The sequence below is a fragment of the Solanum stenotomum genome, chromosome 2, assembly GCF_019186545.1.
Source record: "Solanum stenotomum isolate F172 chromosome 2, ASM1918654v1, whole genome shotgun sequence".
Classification (NCBI taxonomy): domain Eukaryota; kingdom Viridiplantae; phylum Streptophyta; class Magnoliopsida; order Solanales; family Solanaceae; genus Solanum; species Solanum stenotomum.
The window spans coordinates 6,697,102-6,715,914 of record NC_064283.1 but is presented as its reverse complement, the minus strand read 5'-3'; the positions used below and the strand labels follow the sequence as shown (position 1 = coordinate 6,715,914).

At 31.8% G+C, this 18,813-nt stretch overlaps 2 protein-coding genes across 3 annotated transcripts in view; one reads left to right on the top strand and one right to left on the bottom strand.

Annotated features, from left to right (window-relative positions):
* Nucleotides 1–18,813, bottom strand: part of LOC125854853 (receptor like protein 21-like) — a 134,203-nt gene that overhangs the window by 81,566 nt on the left and 33,824 nt on the right.
* On the top strand, nucleotides 7,602–16,717 carry LOC125854858 (cysteine--tRNA ligase, chloroplastic/mitochondrial). 2 transcript variants are annotated; one of them, XM_049534443.1, is made up of 9 exons: nucleotides 7,602–8,057; nucleotides 8,351–8,414; nucleotides 8,500–8,661; nucleotides 9,512–9,682; nucleotides 10,662–10,943; nucleotides 11,054–11,179; nucleotides 11,748–11,951; nucleotides 14,398–14,499; nucleotides 16,308–16,717. In XM_049534443.1, exons 1-9 carry the CDS (start codon nucleotides 7,699–7,701, stop codon nucleotides 16,542–16,544), a joined length of 1,707 nt encoding a protein of 568 aa, XP_049390400.1. In that variant the 5' UTR covers nucleotides 7,602–7,698; the 3' UTR covers nucleotides 16,545–16,717. The 2 variants fall into 2 exon arrangements, with proteins under 2 accessions (XP_049390400.1, XP_049390401.1); XM_049534444.1 differs by having other exon boundaries at nucleotides 7,607–8,057; nucleotides 8,347–8,414.

The window sequence follows — 18,813 nt, the reverse complement described above, 5'->3', positions numbered from 1 at the left end:
TGTTGTTGAAAAGGGGATGTGTGGTGCCTTTCTACTACCCACCACCTTTTGGACGTGTCAATACTAAGGTCACTCAATTTCGTCGTATTTTTTGACATAATACATAAACATGACTCTTAACTTAGTGTTAGTTGACAATTATGACCTTTAACTTTGGGTGTAGATACTTGAACTTTTACTTATAAAATTAAATAAATAGATACCTTCGTCCTACATGATAATTTTGTTGTCTTATGTGGCATCCTACGTGTATTATGTCATATAGGACACGTGTGTCTATTTGTTCAATTTTATACAAGTTTAAGTGTCTATTTGTGCATACTCAAAGTTAGAGAACATAATTGTCCGTTGAAGCAAAGTTAAGAAGATCGTGTTTATGTATTATGCTTTTTTTTTACTCAGCATTCATATTAAAATTTAGTTAGTGTGATATAAAGCTTGTTTAAGAAAAAAATATTTATTAATAAGATTTTTTTCATTATAAGATATTCAAATCGAAAAATCTAATTAAAAATGAAATTTTTTTTCTCTCCACTACATTTTACGTATTGACGCATGTGTGAGCTTGACACATACATCACAAATCAATTTGATTGTTTGTGGTTGGGAAAAAAGGACGAAGGGGAACAATTGTGAAAGCACCAAATTAGAATCGTTTGGCCGTGAAAATTGTCAAATTTGAAAAAAAAAAATGTTTTAAAGTAAAATGAAATATTTATAAAATAAAATTATATTAAGAAATTACATTGAAGACGTCATTATTATTTTTAATTAAATGGATAAGTTGAAATATAACAAAAATAATGGATTATTAGTTGTTGTTTTTTGAAATCTCAAGATAACTTGTCGTCGTTATAGTTTCTGTCGCAACCTTTGCCCTTATGGTTGAGCACCTCCATTGTGAAATAATCTACAAATCATACATGAAAATGTGAATTGCACCAGACAAAGTCCTATGCCATAAGCTTGACTCATAAGATATTAAGGAGAGATTAATTCCAGATCATTTGTATGAACGACGCTCATTTTTTAAATCAACTGAGTCATTTCAAATGATGGATTATAAGTTTTAAATAAAACTTATAATATTCTATTTTTGCTATTATTGGGCTATAATAGTTTCCAAATAGAGACAGTAACGGTCTATAGCTAGGATGTCAATGGTACAGTTCGGTCGGTTATTTTTTTAAGATTCAACCATTTCAACTTTTTGGGTATTTTATAATATATAACCAAAATTAAATTTTTAAAAACCATCTCAATTATATTGTTTCTCTTCGGTATCGGTACCATTCGGTTAATTTCAATTTTTTTACTTTTAAAATATCACCTCAAAATATACTACTGTTAAATATTTCTTCCGCAAATATATTTTGAAAAAGCACTTTAATTCTTCACCAAGAAGATAAAACTGTTAAACTTTGTTACCGTATTGTTTGATTTTAAACATTTAATAGAGTGTTTGCATAGGTTTTATTGTATTGTTTGATAGAGTATCTATTACATTATCTTTTAATTTTAAACCTAATTAAGTAAAGGCTAATTAAAAAAAAGCAATGACTCAATGTTGTCTAGTCATCAGACGCCTATGACCTATGTTATATTTATATTTTAAAATATATTTATATATTAAATTCAACATATTGTTGATATATAAAATATTTTTATGTAAGGTTTTCAGTTTGTTTTGGAAATTTTTTCAGTTTTTTCATAAATTAAAAAGACCATCTCAAATGTTCGGAACGGTTGTACACTCAAATAAAAATCCATAATTTTATTTAAATAGTAAATAAATTGATTCGATTCAGTTAAATTCGATCGGTTCGAATTTTATTTTTTTTAACAGTCCTATTACTATAGCTATTATAAATGTTATTCGAAAATGTTAGAAAAATGTGGCTCTCATTTACCCATTTTATATCCGTGGTCATAAATGTCACATCAATAAAGATGTTATCTTGGATGTTTGTTTAATAAACTCATTAAATTCAAGCCGGCCAATTATATTGACGTTTTCCTCTTCTTCTGTTTTTTCTTCTCATAATAATATAATAATAATATAAATGGAAGAAAGAGAAAAAGAAAAAGATAATAACAACGTAGTGTTTTAGACGTTTAATATTCTTCTGGTTAGTCTTTTATTTGTTTTTATAATCATGATTAAGATGTAATGATGTATGCATTCAAATACATATTATATAAATATTAAAAGATATATTAAAAATTTAAATATACATCTGAATATTAAAACATCATATTATTATTTAAATACCAAATTATTCAGACTGTTTATTTGATTTCTCTTACATTTGAATATATAAAATTTAATATAATAATAATAAAAATAAAAATAAACTATACAATAACATAGTGATTTAGTATTCTTCCTGTTAGTGTTCCATAACTTTGATACGTATTGCTCGCAAATACCACTTCCTACGAGAGACCAATGAATTCAGAGGCGTATCCACGATTTCAGAATGATGGGTATAATATTACAAAAAGATAGATCTAATCGATTTGACAATTAGGTTCCTATCATTGAAAACAATTAAAATTATAAATTATAGTTTCAAAATTGAAATGCTTAATTAATTAAAACGTCAAAAATGCTATCAATAACCACTTAGAGAGATGTTACTAAATTTTAAAAAGAAAAATAAAACAAGATAGATATGAAAGTCAAATTTCTAACCTCACTGAGAGGTGCACTCAATCATCTTCGCATTATATGATACTTCGAGTGTGGGTTTACACATTTATATTTAACAAAAAATTTAAAAATATAACATTACTATATATGATTTTGGGAGGGGAACATGGTTCACGTGAACCTGATGATCCCCTCTTGCATATGCCTCTGTATGAATTAATGCGAGGTAATAATTATAAGTGTAAAATACGCGAATAATTAAGATCGAAGGAAATTTAGTTAAGATTTTAATATATGAGTTAGTACTTATAACTTATAATCCACTCAAAGATTAACTTAAAGTTAAGATGGATTGAATAATTAGTTAGTCTAACTTGCCCAATATTTATCTAATTTTAATTTGTTTGTTTATCTTATAGGAGTAACTTGTTTAATTATTTAATGGCTAATCAAGACATTGAGCAATGTAATTGAATAAAAGGTTTTTTAATTCATTCAACAGTCTATTATAATTAATATACAAACATAGATAATTACACCTATTGGGATTCCCATTTTTCAACTTGGAATTTCATAAAGGGGGTGTTCTATACAAATGAAACGTGTTTTAATGAAAAATATATTTTTAATTAAGTGGGTCCTAAAAAACTTGTATATAATAATATAATTTAGATGAGTAATTATTAGTGGGACATGCAGTGAAGATAAAATGTGTTAAAAGGGTGAGGAGAACACAATAAAAATTTGTGAGTTGTTCACCAAACCAAGAGACAAAAATTAGTTCATGATTTTATTTTTTTTCGTTTATTATAAGTTACAAATTATAATATTCTTAAATTCAATCTATTTGCGAGTTTCGTTGATCGAAAAATTAATAGTAAATAATATTGATTATAGTGTTGATAACATAAAGTCTTCGTATTCTATTAATTTATTATTGAGGGATTTTAAATGACGACTCTTGTCAATAAAATCTATTTATTTTATATATAAATAAGTTTTAGACAAAAGTAAATATGTTTAGGATTATGTTTGTCTTTCATAGTGTGTTACATTATTCAATTCTATAATTGATTCTCATGATCATTTTGAATCGTATATTAAGCCAATATTTATATGAATTAAATTAGACGCATCAAAATAAATTGTGTTAGTAACTGATTATGCCATTTATCTGCCTAAACCTTAAACACATCACACAAATCATGTTTTATAGACTAATAATTTTGTCTAAACTTATCATGAAAGATTACGTGTTCATACTTCATATTGCAAAAGTAATACATATGCATTTTTTCGTGGAAAATGACATTTGCTTATTTGGAATGTACTAGATTCTATTCTATTTATATTAAAAAAAATAACAAAAAGGGAGGTTATGTTGGCAAATACGTAATATATATTTTTTCTGTCTCATAATATATGACATAATTTTTAAGAATAATTATCTCAAATTATTTTTAAAATAATTTAATATATTAATTCTTTTTTATTTCTCTCTTTTATCTATGACGAAAAGGAGGTTATGTTGGTAATACATAATATTTACTTTTATTGTCTCAAAATATATGATGTATTTTTTAAAAAATAGTTATCTCAAATTGTTTTAAACAATTTATCTCATCTTACTCTTATTAGTAATTGTTCGCAAATATTATAAATACTTTAATTATGGGGTAATGACATAAATAGAATAAAAATTAAAAAATTATATTCTAAGACGTTTTTTTGAATCAAATAATCAAAATTCTTTTTAATTAATACTTTATAAAAGGATAAAAATACAACAAATAATTTAAGACAATCAAAGTATTTAATTAGGACCAAATCTTTTAATATGCATGCCCATGATGTTGAGGTCTCCCCTATGCAATTTCCATCGTTTACCTACAATTTAAAAAGTACAACATTTATAAAATTTGTAATTGTTTTTTTTATTTTTATAGGATAATCGGTGAAGTTTTCTTACAATCCAAAATAAAACAAAAGAATTGTCATGTGGTTAAAAGTTAAAATATTCATAAAAAGAATGACTCGTATTCTATAAGTTATCAGAGTTATTTTTTATTTTTGTTGAAAATATTTTTTATTAGAATATGACATTTGACATCAATGTATTCAAATAGGCCACACATTAGCAATAGACGTTTTTTGTTGTAAAAAAAGGTGTGAAGAAACGAGTTAGAGAGGACTATGTGTATGTATCATCAATTTATTAATTTTCTAATTATGAGATAAATACGAGTCTATTCAGATATTAATGACCATCTTATTTTCAACTGACTTAATTTTAATTTGAACTAAATTTAGACAAATTTTAATGATCTAATTCCCAAGTTTAATTACTAAGCCAAAATATAATTAACAAAGTTACATTATACATCACATGTTGTTGAGTATGATTTTGACGATGATAAATAACATAGGCTAAAGTCATACAAGGCCCCTTAAAGTTGTCTTCAGATTTTATTTAGCTACTCCAATTCAGCCTTTGACCCATTGAACACCTATACTACAATACATTTGTACGCATTAAACATTTTTTACTGACATGACAGCATGTGTGTAATACATACACCAGAGGAGCGTGGAAGACATCTTTACATAAAAAAAATAAAATTTAAAAAATAAATAAATTAACATCTCCTCTTCTTCTTTGACTCAACTCAACCACCATTGCTACCAACTTTCCGCCATCCCAATTGCAGTGATCACCACCATTAAAGTTAATTCACATTCTTTCTTGAGGTCCAATAGTTCTTCTTCTCCACGCAATCTTATTTTTTACCAGATTTGTTGTCATCATATCCACACTTCTACTTTCCATTCTTTCTCCGATCATCTTCTTCCTTTTTTATTTTTCAAGTCATCGTTTTCTTCCCCTTCTTTTACCACCCACCATCGATACCACCAATATCCAAATCTATTATCGTCAAAAATAGAATCAAATTGCATCAAAAATAATTTTGACGGAACTCCATTTTTTCCGACGAATCTAAAATTATTTTCTTCGAAATCGTTAAAAAATTTAAATCCTAAAGAGCTCACAATATAGAAGAAAAATAAGTATCAACAAATCTTAATTAATGTTTAAGAAAATAGTGAGATTGGGAGAAATACCATTTTCAATATTGAATCAGATTCAAGGAGAGGGGTAGGTGGGTGGGTAAAAAAAAAAACTCATATAATTTCAAATTGATAGGAAAAAAGCCGAAATGAAATGGCTATCGGAATGTGCTTCGATTTTGTGTCTTTTGGTAAAGAAAATGTGGAACGGACGTCGGGGGGTTGGATGGGGTGTTATGGGAAGAAGAAAAAGAAAAGGGAAAAGAAAGTTTTTTTTTAATTATATTTTTTTATTGAAAACATAGTTTTTGTTTATTTTATTTTTTAATTTATTTATAACTGTTTTTTATGGATCCAATGTCACATGTCTCTTTTTGATCAGCTACTATGCGACGTCAGTCGCGAGTGTATGACACACTATCTTTACTTTTAGTTGATTGTCACAATATGTTCAATAAACATTTTTTTTTACTAAAAAAGGTGTTCAATTGGGACAAGTCTAAGATAAGGTGTCTAAATGAAATATGCAGACAACTTTAAGTGACTATAAATGACTTAAGCTAATAACATATGATTGCCATAAAGGATTCAGTCATCAACGGCCTCTTAAAATTGTCCGCATAATTTACTTAGACACCTCAACTAAGACTAGTACTTATTGAACACTTTTACCAATTCAAAAAGTATTCCTATTAGGCATTTTTTGATAATCAGCAAAATATCTGAAGAGTGTGTGATACACTTGCGGTGACGTGGCAAAACGGCTAATTAGAAAATAACATGTGGCACTGGGCCCCGAAAATTATAAAAAAAAAATTGTTTAAAATTATTTCAAACACTTTTTATATCTAATTTTTTTAAAAAGAAAAAGAAAAAAATGAAAATGTCAACCTATTCTACCCACCCCATCCAACCCCCTTTCATCTTCTTCCCAAAACACATTCTTTCTCAAATCACAAAACCTAATTCTTTTCAAATAACTTGAAGATTAACTTTAAAAAAAAATATATATACATATTCATACTAAGAGTGAAGAAGAAAGAAAATTTTACCGGCGGTTAGTCATTTCTACATCGATGATAAAATGAAATTGATAGCTCAAAAATTAATTCTTTCAATTTTTTGAATATCATTTTTGATAAATTTAATGGGTTTATATATGAATTTGAGTAAAAATCTTTGTTCGAAAATTTTGATAAACAAATATCGGCTAACTTTTTTTATACGTAAAAATCATTCATCTTCTTTTTTCTTCTTCATATTTGTTCCTTATTTTTATGAGATTTGAAATAAATCATACGAAAAAAAATCTTTCAAATCTGAATCTTCATAGTTGATTTTCATTTATCTTCACATTTGAAAGAAATAATATTTTTTTTTATAAAAAAGAAAGAAAAACAATGTTGGAGCTAAAATGAAGAATGTTTTGCAAACTAAAGTATGAAAAGATGATATGTAGGGAGTGAGGTCTTTTTATTTTTTGAAAAAAGTGTAAATGAAAGGAGAAAAATGTTTTTAATTTAATTATAATGCCAAGTGTCAATAAAAGAAGAAAAAATGTAAAAAAAAATTCAAAAAGACACTATTTTGAATCTTTTCACGCGCTTCAGGGAAGTGCAAAACATATTTTTTGCCATATCAGCGTTTTGTGTTTAATAGGTACATGTTTTGAACAGTTTAGGTGTTCAATAGGTACAATTTTTAATTGAGATGTCTAAGTAAATTATGCGGATAACTTTAAAGGCCGATCGATGACTTAAGCCTTGACATAAACGTTGTAAACTAATTGAAGGAAGGATATTTAGGGATGTTTTTAGTTTATTTTGATAGTATAAGGATGTGGTTTAAATTTCGAGCGTAATTGAGGATGTTTTTGGCAAATAACTGGATAGAGCAGCAACACTCGTTAAACAAAGATAAACTTTTCTGGAAGTCGCCGGCCGGCTCCGCCTCCTCCGCCTCCTCCGCCGCCGTTCCGAATGACGACGCTTTTAAAATGCTACAAGCCTTTGCTTCCCTTCCAAAGCCGTAAAATGCACATTGCCGCCGCCGTCAATAGTTTCAGGTACTATTCGAGAAGCCGACTTAGGGCTAGGTGCCTGAGTACAATCGGAAATTCAAAGTCAACGGTGGATATAAAAGTGGTTAACGGTGAAGGAACTGAGACTGAATTGAGGAAGCAGCAACTATGGTTACACAATACAATGAGCAAACAAAAGGAATTATTTATACCAAAAGTGCCGGGAAAAGTTGGAATGTACGTCTGTGGTGTAACGGCGTATGATCTCAGCCATATCGGCCATGCTCGCGTTTATGTTTCCTTTGATGTTCTATATAGGTTATCCCTTTCCTTGTTCTATATTCATTCATATTCCTTATTTAATTTTTTTGGGTTAAATTTGATTATAAAGTGAACATCTAAATCAAAGTTCCAGTCTTTTTCAAAATTCAACTTTATTAATAGCAATTTCAGACGTGTGCGTGCTGCTGTGAAGTAAGTTGCATGAAATTGGGAGATGATTAGCTTGTACTATCTATTATTCATGGATTCGTAAATTATGTATTTGGGAATTTGGTTTGTGTAACTAATCAGATACTCTTGATTTTGTTTCTTTATGAAATGTTAGGCAGATACCTAAATTATTTGGGATATGAAGTCAAGTATGTTCGCAACTTTACTGATGTTGATGACAAGGCGAGTTACTGTTTTTATTTCAAGAGATGATAGATCATTGCTACAGCTTATATTCAGCTGACGCTGCTATTTTCAAATTCTGTAGATTATTGCTAGAGCAAATGAGCTGGGTGAGGATCCAATCAAATTAAGCAGACTCTTCTGCGAAGAGTTTCACCAAGACATGACTTATCTTCACTGTCTTCCTCCTTCAGTGGAACCTCGTGTGTCTGATCACATGCCTCAGATAATCGATATGATTCAGCAGGTTTTTACTTCATTATTTGTGCTTTTCTTTCAGAAATATAGGATAGAAGATGGACACAAGCAAAGCAAGAAACTAATAGACAAGAATGGCTATATTAAAGCCAAAACCTTCTATTAAGAATCCAATGACAAGCACAAAATCTATAAGATAACCCTCAAGAGGATAAATCCTCAAACAAGCAATCCATCTTAGACAACCCTCAAGAGGGATGATCCCTCAAGCAAGCAATTCCATTAACATTTGTCTAGCAACAACTCTCTCAAGAGTCTCAACTCATCTTCAATCTCAAAGATAATCTGTGTCTAAATGAGCTATTCTCACCAATTATAGTCTAGGCTAACTATTACAAAAATGGCAAAAGTGGTACTCAGATAAATTGCAAAAACAGCCCAAAACAGACTGTCCATGTAGTATGCGATGTAGCTTGCGGCATCGCATCTCCCACTAGTGGTTGCATCCATCTACGCAACTCCAAATTGTGAGGCCTAAAATTTTAGGCTGAATGTGACTCGAATTGCCGTTGCAATCTCTAACTTGCCGTCGCATCAAGCTTAGCATCTCACATTGCGAATGAGTCCTTTCTCCAAGTGGAGTCTTGTACTTCCATTTTAGTAGGTTTTTGAGTCTCAAGCCTTCATTCCAAGCTCCCTCCAAGCCTCCGAAGTAGCGACTTGATGAAAAGCTCTTGAACTCCTTTGCTAGGTTGGGTGCGCATGCATCAGTTTCTTCCTTTGTCTAGACTTTCTTTCAATCCCCTTCTGTTGATATATTCCTTGTTTGATTCCGGGCAGTGTTATTTCTTGTTTCCCTACTGTAGACATTTAACCTTTTTTGCGGTCTTCTGCGACAGATTCTCGATAATGGTTGTGCTTACAGAATCAATGGTGATGTCTACTTTTCTGTAGACAAATTCCCAGAATATGGAATATTATCTGGCCGAAAATTGGAAGATAATAGGGCAGGAGAACGTGTAGCAGTAGACACAAGGAAGAAGCATCCAGCTGATTTTGCCTTGTGGAAAGTGAGTATTTGTAGTTATGCTTGTGAAGTTTCTTACTATTGGCTGTGTCATTTGTTGGATTTTAAGCACATATTCATATCTTTCACATTCACTTTATCCCCATGTCAAAAGAACAAAAAGCAAATTACAGAAAATATAGGACACCAAGAAATATGAAAAAAAGAAGTCTATTCACCGTGTTTCTACTGTTTAAATTTTATTACTTTTCATCTGTGGTATGCAGTTCATCTGAATTACATTCGTTTCTGATTGATACTTGTGTTTTCTTGTTATGACTTGATTTTTGAAGTGTGTCTCAAGAGTTGAATTTGTTTGTTCCAAGTTGCTGCAGTGAAATGATCAAACAAGCATATTTACGTTATAAAAAACTTTTGAAGAAGTCAGCTATTCATTCATCTTGTGTTTCAGGCACTTGCATCACAGAATGGATGTATTCCCCAATTCACCTGATAAATGAAAATCTTCACCTAAATGCTTAGATTCTTCACTTTCGGTGCTGCAACCGTGTTGACACGACATGAGTGTGAGCTCCTTACCCAGTCTGGTCAACCAATTTTGGGTACTTTGACCAATATCGACGTTGAAATTCTGGACAGATTCAAGGATTTCTGTAATTAAAACAAAAGAGCTAAGGTGAAATTGAAGAAAATGGAATACCTTGTATGTAGAAATTTGTATGTCACTTCTTTTCCTTTTATCTCCTTCCAAAATTCTCCTCTTATCAATATTTTTCTCCTCAATAAAAGAAAGAATCATATCAGAATTTCAATATGAAATAGGTGCTGTTTGGCAGTTCTGCTGTACATGAAATGGTAGAATGTCTGCCATATTTTGTTATGAACTGCTTTTGTTTGACTTCATGCATCAAACTTTGAAAAGATGTGTGCAACTGAGTTAATTGTTGTTTGTTACCGGCGATATGGAGATTTGAGCTGTTGTTTTCTTGACCGCTGCTACTGATGTCTATTTTCTCATGCAGACTGCTAAGGCGGGAGAACCTTTCTGGGAGAGTCCCTGGGGTCCAGGAAGACCTGGATGGCATATTGAGTGCAGTGCCATGAGTGCTGCATACTTGGGATATACTTTCGACATTCATGGTGGGGGGATGGATCTCGTGTTTCCTCATCATGAAAATGAAATTGCCCAGAGCTGTGCTGCTTGTAGGGAGAGCAACATAACTTATTGGATACACAATGGATTTGTCAACATTGACTCTCAGAAAATGTCAAAGTCACTAGGAAACTTTTTCACAATTCGGCAGGTATATTGGGGAGGAAAGTTGTGCTTCACTTTCAGAATTGATATTTGTTAGGTTATTTGTATAGTTCTTTTCGGTAGCTTTTGATGTTTCTATGTATTGTTTTTCTTCAGGTGATTGATCTTTATCACCCATTGGCACTTAGGCTTTTCTTAATTGGGACACATTACAGATCTCCAATCAATTACACGATTGTACAGATTGAGAGTGCATCTGACCGCCTTTTTTACATATATCAGGTACTTTGATTCACGATCTCTAATTTGTATGGAAAAATTCAACAATTACCCATGATGTTCTACTGTGTATAGAAGAGAATGTCATTCGTGGAGAATCATATTGTGTTGTGGATTCTCTACTTCTTGATATATTGCTTGTGTACAGTAGATTTCTTGAGTAATAGTAATTTTTTTTAACCTTATTCTAAGAAATAATGCTTCTTCCTTCTTCTATTTCCATTTGCTTATGTCAATTGCTGTCTGGTATGGTGAAGAAGTCATAAAGAGAGATTAGGAGTCAATTTGTTATTGTGGATTGTCTTCTAGCTTGGTATAGAATTCTGGGAGTAAATGTAGTCATCTCAGTATGTATACATAGCTCAAGAACTCCCTCTTAAGAAAAAAACACTCCTCTGTCCAAATTAGTCTTTAATTTTTATTCAAATTCCTATTTTTCCTGTAACAAACAAAAATTCATATTTTGAATGATCCAAAAGCAGTTATTCCTCTAACTTTGGTGTTTGTTTATGAGTTTGTCCTTTATATCCGATAAATCAGATATTTACCTGAGCGTTGTCTTTGGTAATAGGCATTATATGATTGTCAAATTCTTTCCACCCAGCATGATGAGGCAAGTTTGAAGGATTCTATTCCTGCAGAAACTGCTAATTGTATAAATAAATTCCAAGATGAAGTTTTATCTTCAATATCAGATGATCTTCACACTCCTGTTGCACTGGCAGCAATGTCGGATCCACTGAAGTTGATCAATGATCTCTTGCATACACGAAAGGTACTTTTGTTTCAACTGAAGTACAAATCAGCATCCTCTTTCCTGTCTATACACACTCAAAGCTATTTTTACTTCAATTGAAATGCCAATCAACACTCTTTCTTGCTGAAAATTTTAAAACAGTCAACAGGTAGTGTAATGAATGTTTTGTTTTCACTGTCATTCTTTAATGTGGGAAAAGTATTAGTTTAATAATTTTATTATTTTCTTTGTTTAAAGGTAATCTCAATCAAAGAAGTGACTATTCATATTTATAGTCACTTCACTCACATAATTATTTTGGGAAGTGAACAAATTTTTTGGGAGATCGGGCATATTAGTATAACGGCCTAGTATGGATTACTTATATTCTTGTGGTTCCAAAGCAAGATATTGATTACTTTCTTAGTTGATTGTAGTAGGTGTAGTTCTCTGTTGTAAAGGACTTCAGTGTCTGGGTAGAGTCGTTGAAGAAGTTAGGAGAAAGAGCCAACAATTGGGTGAATTATTGAGGGTAGAGGTAGGGGCTGGGAAAAGTTCCTTAGGTGTACAGGGTGGTTGTAACCTTAAATTGCTCGAGTTTAGGGAATATTTTTTGTGAAATCCTAAGAGAGGTAGGTCATGGTTTTGCCTCCCTAGAGCAAGGATTTTTCTACGTGAAAATACTTATGTTGATTTACTTATTCTGCACTTTATCTTCTTGCATAATTACTCAAAGAACCTGATTTTTTGAGACAGTAGGTTACAGTCAAAATAACGAGTTGTAGTCAGAGGCTTAATTTGGTTAATAGCTTTACATTTCGGTGACATTGGTTAGATACACACTTTCTAACAAAGAAGATTTATTGATGAGAGGAAGCATTACTAGTTGAGGACCTGAGGTCCATGGTTCAATTTTTTGGTTAACTGGAAAACGAACTTTGGTGCCCGTAGGCCTTAGGAATCCATTTTTTCTTCCTTCCAGGTTCCCGTTTCAGCACAAAAGAAAATAAATTGGCAGCCCAATTTTCTCAAAAGTCTTCGCATATTTCATTTCTTTTGCCTCCTGATATCCGGAGGACCCATTTAGCTTTCACCATTTAGTGCAGTGTTGTGCTAGTCATGTTTTATGTTCCTAAGGTGGTCTGGAGATTATACATAAAATGACTAAGATACTAAAAGGCTTGGGCATCATAAAGGTTATCTAGTTTCTTCATTTTGCATTGTATTCATTTCATTGTTTCCCATGGAAGAGTTCTTGATTTTGATGTCTTGCACTGTGGTTGATTTCACAAGTGTCGTAGCAGTCTTAGGACTTGTTCATTATACGAGTTATTAGTCAATTTAGATAATATGCCTATTTCTAGGTAGGTAGCTTTGGGTTATCTTGTTATTCTATTTTACTTGTACCAAGACCATGCTCTACCACTACAAATCAAACTAACAGAAGTATTCAATCAGGGAATAGGGAATAAGATACTGAGTAAAACAGAGCAACTGCAGAAATTACGAAGTCTCAAAATATTTGACATTGTCGTACTTAAGAAATTACTACATGAATCATTGATTTTTCATATCATTCTGTAATCGAGAATGCTGTGGAAAAAAGTTGTAACATGGGTGATAAAAAAACCCAAATGAATAGGCAAAGATTGCAGAATGGATGATATTCTGGTACCCAGTTTTGGTCTGAAAATGAAGCCTAATCTGAAGCCCAAAACCGAAAAATCGAACTGATCTTGGAAAAGACAAACTAAACCAAACTTACTATGCTTTGTTTTAGTTAGCAAAATCATCTAACTGTTAACTGATAAACCAAACCGATATTTGTCTCTTTCAGATCTTTACTGATTCTGGTGTTTGACATTTTTGGAAAGAACTATAGTGAATTTCAGTGTTGTCAAAGGCACACTTAAAGCGCACTTAAGCCCTAAAGCGAGGCTCAAAACGTGTTGAGCACTTCGCCTCGCTTAATGTGCGCTTCAGTGTCGTCATCAAGGTAGGTATTCTTTTCCTTGCCAATAACCTCTTCAGAAGAGGCGGCACTAAACAATTGATATTTCACTTTATCATAGTTTTTTTCAATTTCTTTGTTAAGATATTTGCCATTCATGCTTATAATTATCAGTCTTGGACTTAAACTTATATATTTGTATTTTTTTCTCCCGTTGCACCTTTTTTAATTAAAACACACACTTTATCTTTGCACTTAAAGCCAATGCGCATTAGGGTCTTATTGCGCTCTTTTGCTTTTGATAACACTGGCTGAGTTTTAAGGTCCTGATTCCTTAGAAATATTGTATATCTGAATCAAGGTAAAAGTGAGGAAATCTTCCACTCCAGTAACTCAAGATAGGTATGATTCAGATTATGTTACCATTCCCAAGACAATGAAAGGAATCATTTTGCTCTTTGCTTCTCTTACTTCCTAGTTACATAAAACTTTAGGAAAAGGTTCCCTTGACAATTGTGTTTGGCTTTCCTGCAGGGTAAAAAGCAAGCATTGCGGATAGAGTCAATTGCGGCTTTAGAGAATTCTATAGGGAATGTTCTAGCAATTCTGGGGCTTGTGCCAGCCAGTTATGCAGAGGTGCAATTTTATTTTTGTCTGGTTTCAAGCATTGTATTTTGTATGCTGTTACTTTGTCCAGAGAAATTGATGGTCCTAGTGGTGCCTATAGTGCGTACTATTTTCAGATGATGTTGTGTTGAGTAATAGAATTAACGAAAGAGTCAACTAGAAGTTAAAATTGTGAAAGCTAGAGAATAAGGGTACATGATGAGTAAACGTAAGAAGGCAATATGAATAGTGAGTTAACACCCCACAAAAGAATTGAAGATCAAGTAAGATTAGTCTGGATTGTGGGTCTGACTGTGCACAATCTAGACATCTAGGATTCTAGGCCAAGTAGCACATGAGAATTGTATTCAAAATGAATATCTAGCACAAATCTAAAATAGATGAAGTAGAGGAGCTCTATGGAAGGGCTATGTGATATGGTCTAATGGAGGAGATACCGAACAAGGTGAAGGCAACTAATATAGAATGGCTGTGAGATCAACAATATTATATGGGAGGTGGAGGTGGGTGGGCGAGGTGGGTAGGGATGGTGATATGAATTGAGAGGGGTAGGTGAGTTATTTATATTTTATAATAGATAATATTTGTTGATCCATATTTGACCCACTTTTCAATGATTCCCAGTTAAAATGGGCCGAGTCGAGCGGATAACCATAAATATTATCCATTTTGCCATCCCAATTCAAGGTAATGGAGAGATTGATGATGATGTCACACACTATATTGATGCAGAATGGGCAAGATGGAGGCTTGTCTTCGCCCTTCGGGGTCTTATGTGATAAAAATGTATCGTCAATAAGTTCTACATAGTGGTGGTTGCAACTCTCATGTTCAGAAGTTGGAAGTTGCAGTGAGAATGTTGCGATGACTGTGTGGACATACTAGGAGAGATAAGATTAGAAATGAGGACATCTAGGTCAAGGTAGGAGTGGCTTCTGTGGAAGACAAGATGCGGGAAGCGAGACTATGATGATTTGGGCATTTGAAGAGCAAATGTTTGGATGCCCCAGTGCAGAGGTGTGAGACGATGGCTATGGAAGGATTCAAGAGAGGTAGAGGTAGACCGAAGAAGTATTGGGGAGAGGTGAATACATAGGACATGAGACATTTTCAGCTTACCAAGGACATGACCTTAGATAAGAGGCTGTGGAGGACACAAATTAGGGTAGAGGGCTTGTAGGTAGCAGTGTGTGTCTTGTTATCCGTCCATACTAGTAGTTGTAGTATTGTTCCTGTAGTTTGTGGTCCTTGAGTCTCTGTTATTATCTGTTGTCTTGTCCTTTGACTTTCATATTATGTTGTTGTAGACTTGTAGTATTGTCCTGTTACCATCTATTATTTCTTGTACTTTTGTTACTTCATTTTTTGGACTGTTTTGGACATTTTTTTTGAGCCGGAGGTCTATTGAAAACAAGCTCTCTGCCTGAGGTTGAGGTAAGGTCTGCGTACACTCTACCCTCCCCAGACTCTACCTTGTGGGATTACGTTGGGTATATTGTTGTTTTCGTTGCTGTATACACTGAAGTGTCTGTAACAGGTCCTTAATTTCATGTTTCAAGCAACACTTTTTTCACCTTGAGGAATTGTTGCGAACTTGTACAATATCAGGTGGCTTCCAGCTCTGCTGCTAGATGTTATGCATTTAGTCCATCACAAAGATATGCGCTTTATGCTATTTTCTAGATTGCATCAACATTTCCTGCATCCTATCCTTGTACTTGTGCCTCCTGCCAATCAAGTGTTTCCACCTTTTGTAGCTTTTGGATGATATCATAGTACGGAATCTCACAGCTTAGCCATGCTTTTGGTCTATGTAGGCTTTACATGAATTGAGGGAGAAAGCTTTGAAGCGTGCAAAGTTGACTGACGATCAAGTTCACCAGAAAATCGTAGAGAGGGATACAGCACGTAAAAATAAAGATTATGATAGATCGGATGTAATTCGAAAAGATTTGGCTGCTGTAGGTATTGCTTTGATGGATAGCCCTGAAGGCACTACATGGAGACCAGCTTTTCCTCTTGCATTGGAAGAAGAGCAGGTTACAGTCCCTTGAAATTTCTCACATATTTGCAATAACCTACCATGTTGTGCATATCAATTTTGCAAAATGATGTATTTTTAGTTCCATTCTTAAGTAAGAAAAGTTTTGGTTGTAACATCTTGGAGAAGCAAAGTAAATTTTGTAGAGTTGCAATGCAAAATGGGAAGGCCTTTATTTGATTCAAATTTTCTCCTTTTACCATCATTCATATATGTGAACGAACCGCAAATTCTCCTTTTAGCATCTGTGTGTTGATTAACTGCGTCATTTCTCCTTGCAATTTGTATGCAACAGACATCTCTCATTGATACTTAAACTATAGTTATATGGAATGTATCAAAATACTCGTGTTCTTAAACATGCCGTGATAAACAAGTTGAAACGGAGTGACTTTTTTCGTATACTGTAAACAGGTACTACCCCCTCTGTCACATTTTATGTAATAGGCACCCCAAAATATAGCACGAAAGATTTTGAAACATTAGTCTATAAGAAATTTTGTGTGACTATAGTCTATAAGTGATCTCATTAAACTTTAAAATGGAAAAAGCTAAAGTTAAATTTGTTTTTGTAAATATAAAAATCTGACAATCTTTCCATATTAGTCCCGTTTTTGTATTTGGAAATAATTTGATTTTAAATCCTTTTATAAATGTTATGGCGTGGTTAAGATAACAATTGTTTCTTAAATCTGTCGAACTATGTCACATAAATTGTATAAAGTGTTGGAGTTGATTGATGATATGAAGAAACTTGCTAGATTTTTCTGCGTATTATCTATGTTTTCACGAATATGATACAAACTGTAATAGTTTTTTTTTTTATAAGATAGAACTTAAACGTATTAGGGGATTATGATACCATAATTCCATTTATATTAGAGAAACGTACATAAATTATGGTAGATGTTGAATCTCTATTGTATGTTTACTTCTTTATATTTTGAACCCTTAAGCAAAAATTATAATTCCACCACTACTTAGGATCCAAATGAAATATGCATTTGGTACTCCAAAAAATGTCAGTATTATCATAGTTAACTTATCTTCATAGTATATTTACACCAAACTAATGAATACATGACATGTGTCTGAACATACACAATTTTAACTTAACCGTAATTAGATAATAGTGATGATTATAGAATTAAAAAATAAGTATAATATTTTTTTGGAAAAAAGAAAATAAAGATGAAAGACTGCTGCCTACTGTTAATTGTTTAATTAGCAATAGAAATATTTAGAATATTAAATTAAATAACTAGAATTTCCATAGTCATAAATGAAGTTTTTTTTCAACAAAATCCAAAGTAATGTGTTGGTGACGCATAAATAATATATCTTATGAAGTTGATTTGTGATGCTCAAATTCAATTTTCTAAAACACTCTTCATTTTTGCTTGTAAAATTTAGTCTGGATTGACTGGATCACTTTTACAAGTGAATATAGTTTGAATTTTTTTTTTGCAATTAAATTTATTTTTACTTAACAATTTTGTAAAAATATTGAATTGAATGGATGACTTTGTCCAGAAAATATAGGATGTCTTGCATGGAAATCAAATGTGATATTCGATTTCCATGGTATATTCAAACATATTTCTTCATATTCTCACTAAATTCGGTAACAAGAATTTTATATTGTACACAATTCTTCTGTAAACTTGGAGGGTAACCCTTTCTTTTCATTTTCCTCTTGAGGCTTGCACATTGGGACCTATACTGTGCTCAAAATAGTAATTAGGGTCTTTTAAATGATGTTAAATTGAAAACTACGAGTTACAAAATTTATTGTATATACATAAATATTTTATTTATATTTTGTATAAAAAATATAACAAAAATCTCTCTATATATATATGAACTCTCAAACTTGAACGTTAAATTACTATAATACCTCCAATTAAAAATATTTAATTTATTGATTTAATTAATTGTATTATCTTAAAAGTAGATACCTTTTCACATTAAAGTGTTGTGACTTTTCCATTGAATTGTGACTTTTCCGAGGGTTGTGATTTAAAAACAATACTATTATAGAAATATCACTTTCTCTCCATATTTAAAATTTGAATATATTTTGAAATGTTTCAATGATATCTGTAATTTTGATCTCAAAAAAAAAGTAACTCTATGACAATAGTTTTAATCATTTAAAAGCACTTTTCCTATGTTTTTTCAATTATAATTATTTATTAAAAAACTTTAATATAGTAATATCAATTCCATTTTACAACACTATATACTAAATGATACGATACACACATGCCGTGAAACAAGTA

Excerpts from the sequence above, each read along its gene's own strand:
- LOC125854858 (XM_049534443.1), top strand. The coding sequence starts at position 7,699 with ATGACGACGCTTTTAAAATGCTACAAGCCTTTGCTTCCCTTCCAAAGC. Across the intron at positions 8,058-8,350 it reads TCCTTTGATGTTCTATATAG|ATACCTAAATTATTTGGGAT; the intron begins GTTATCCCTTTC and ends AATGTTAGGCAG. Across the intron at positions 14,500-16,307 it reads TGCCAGCCAGTTATGCAGAG|GCTTTACATGAATTGAGGGA; the intron begins GTGCAATTTTAT and ends TGGTCTATGTAG.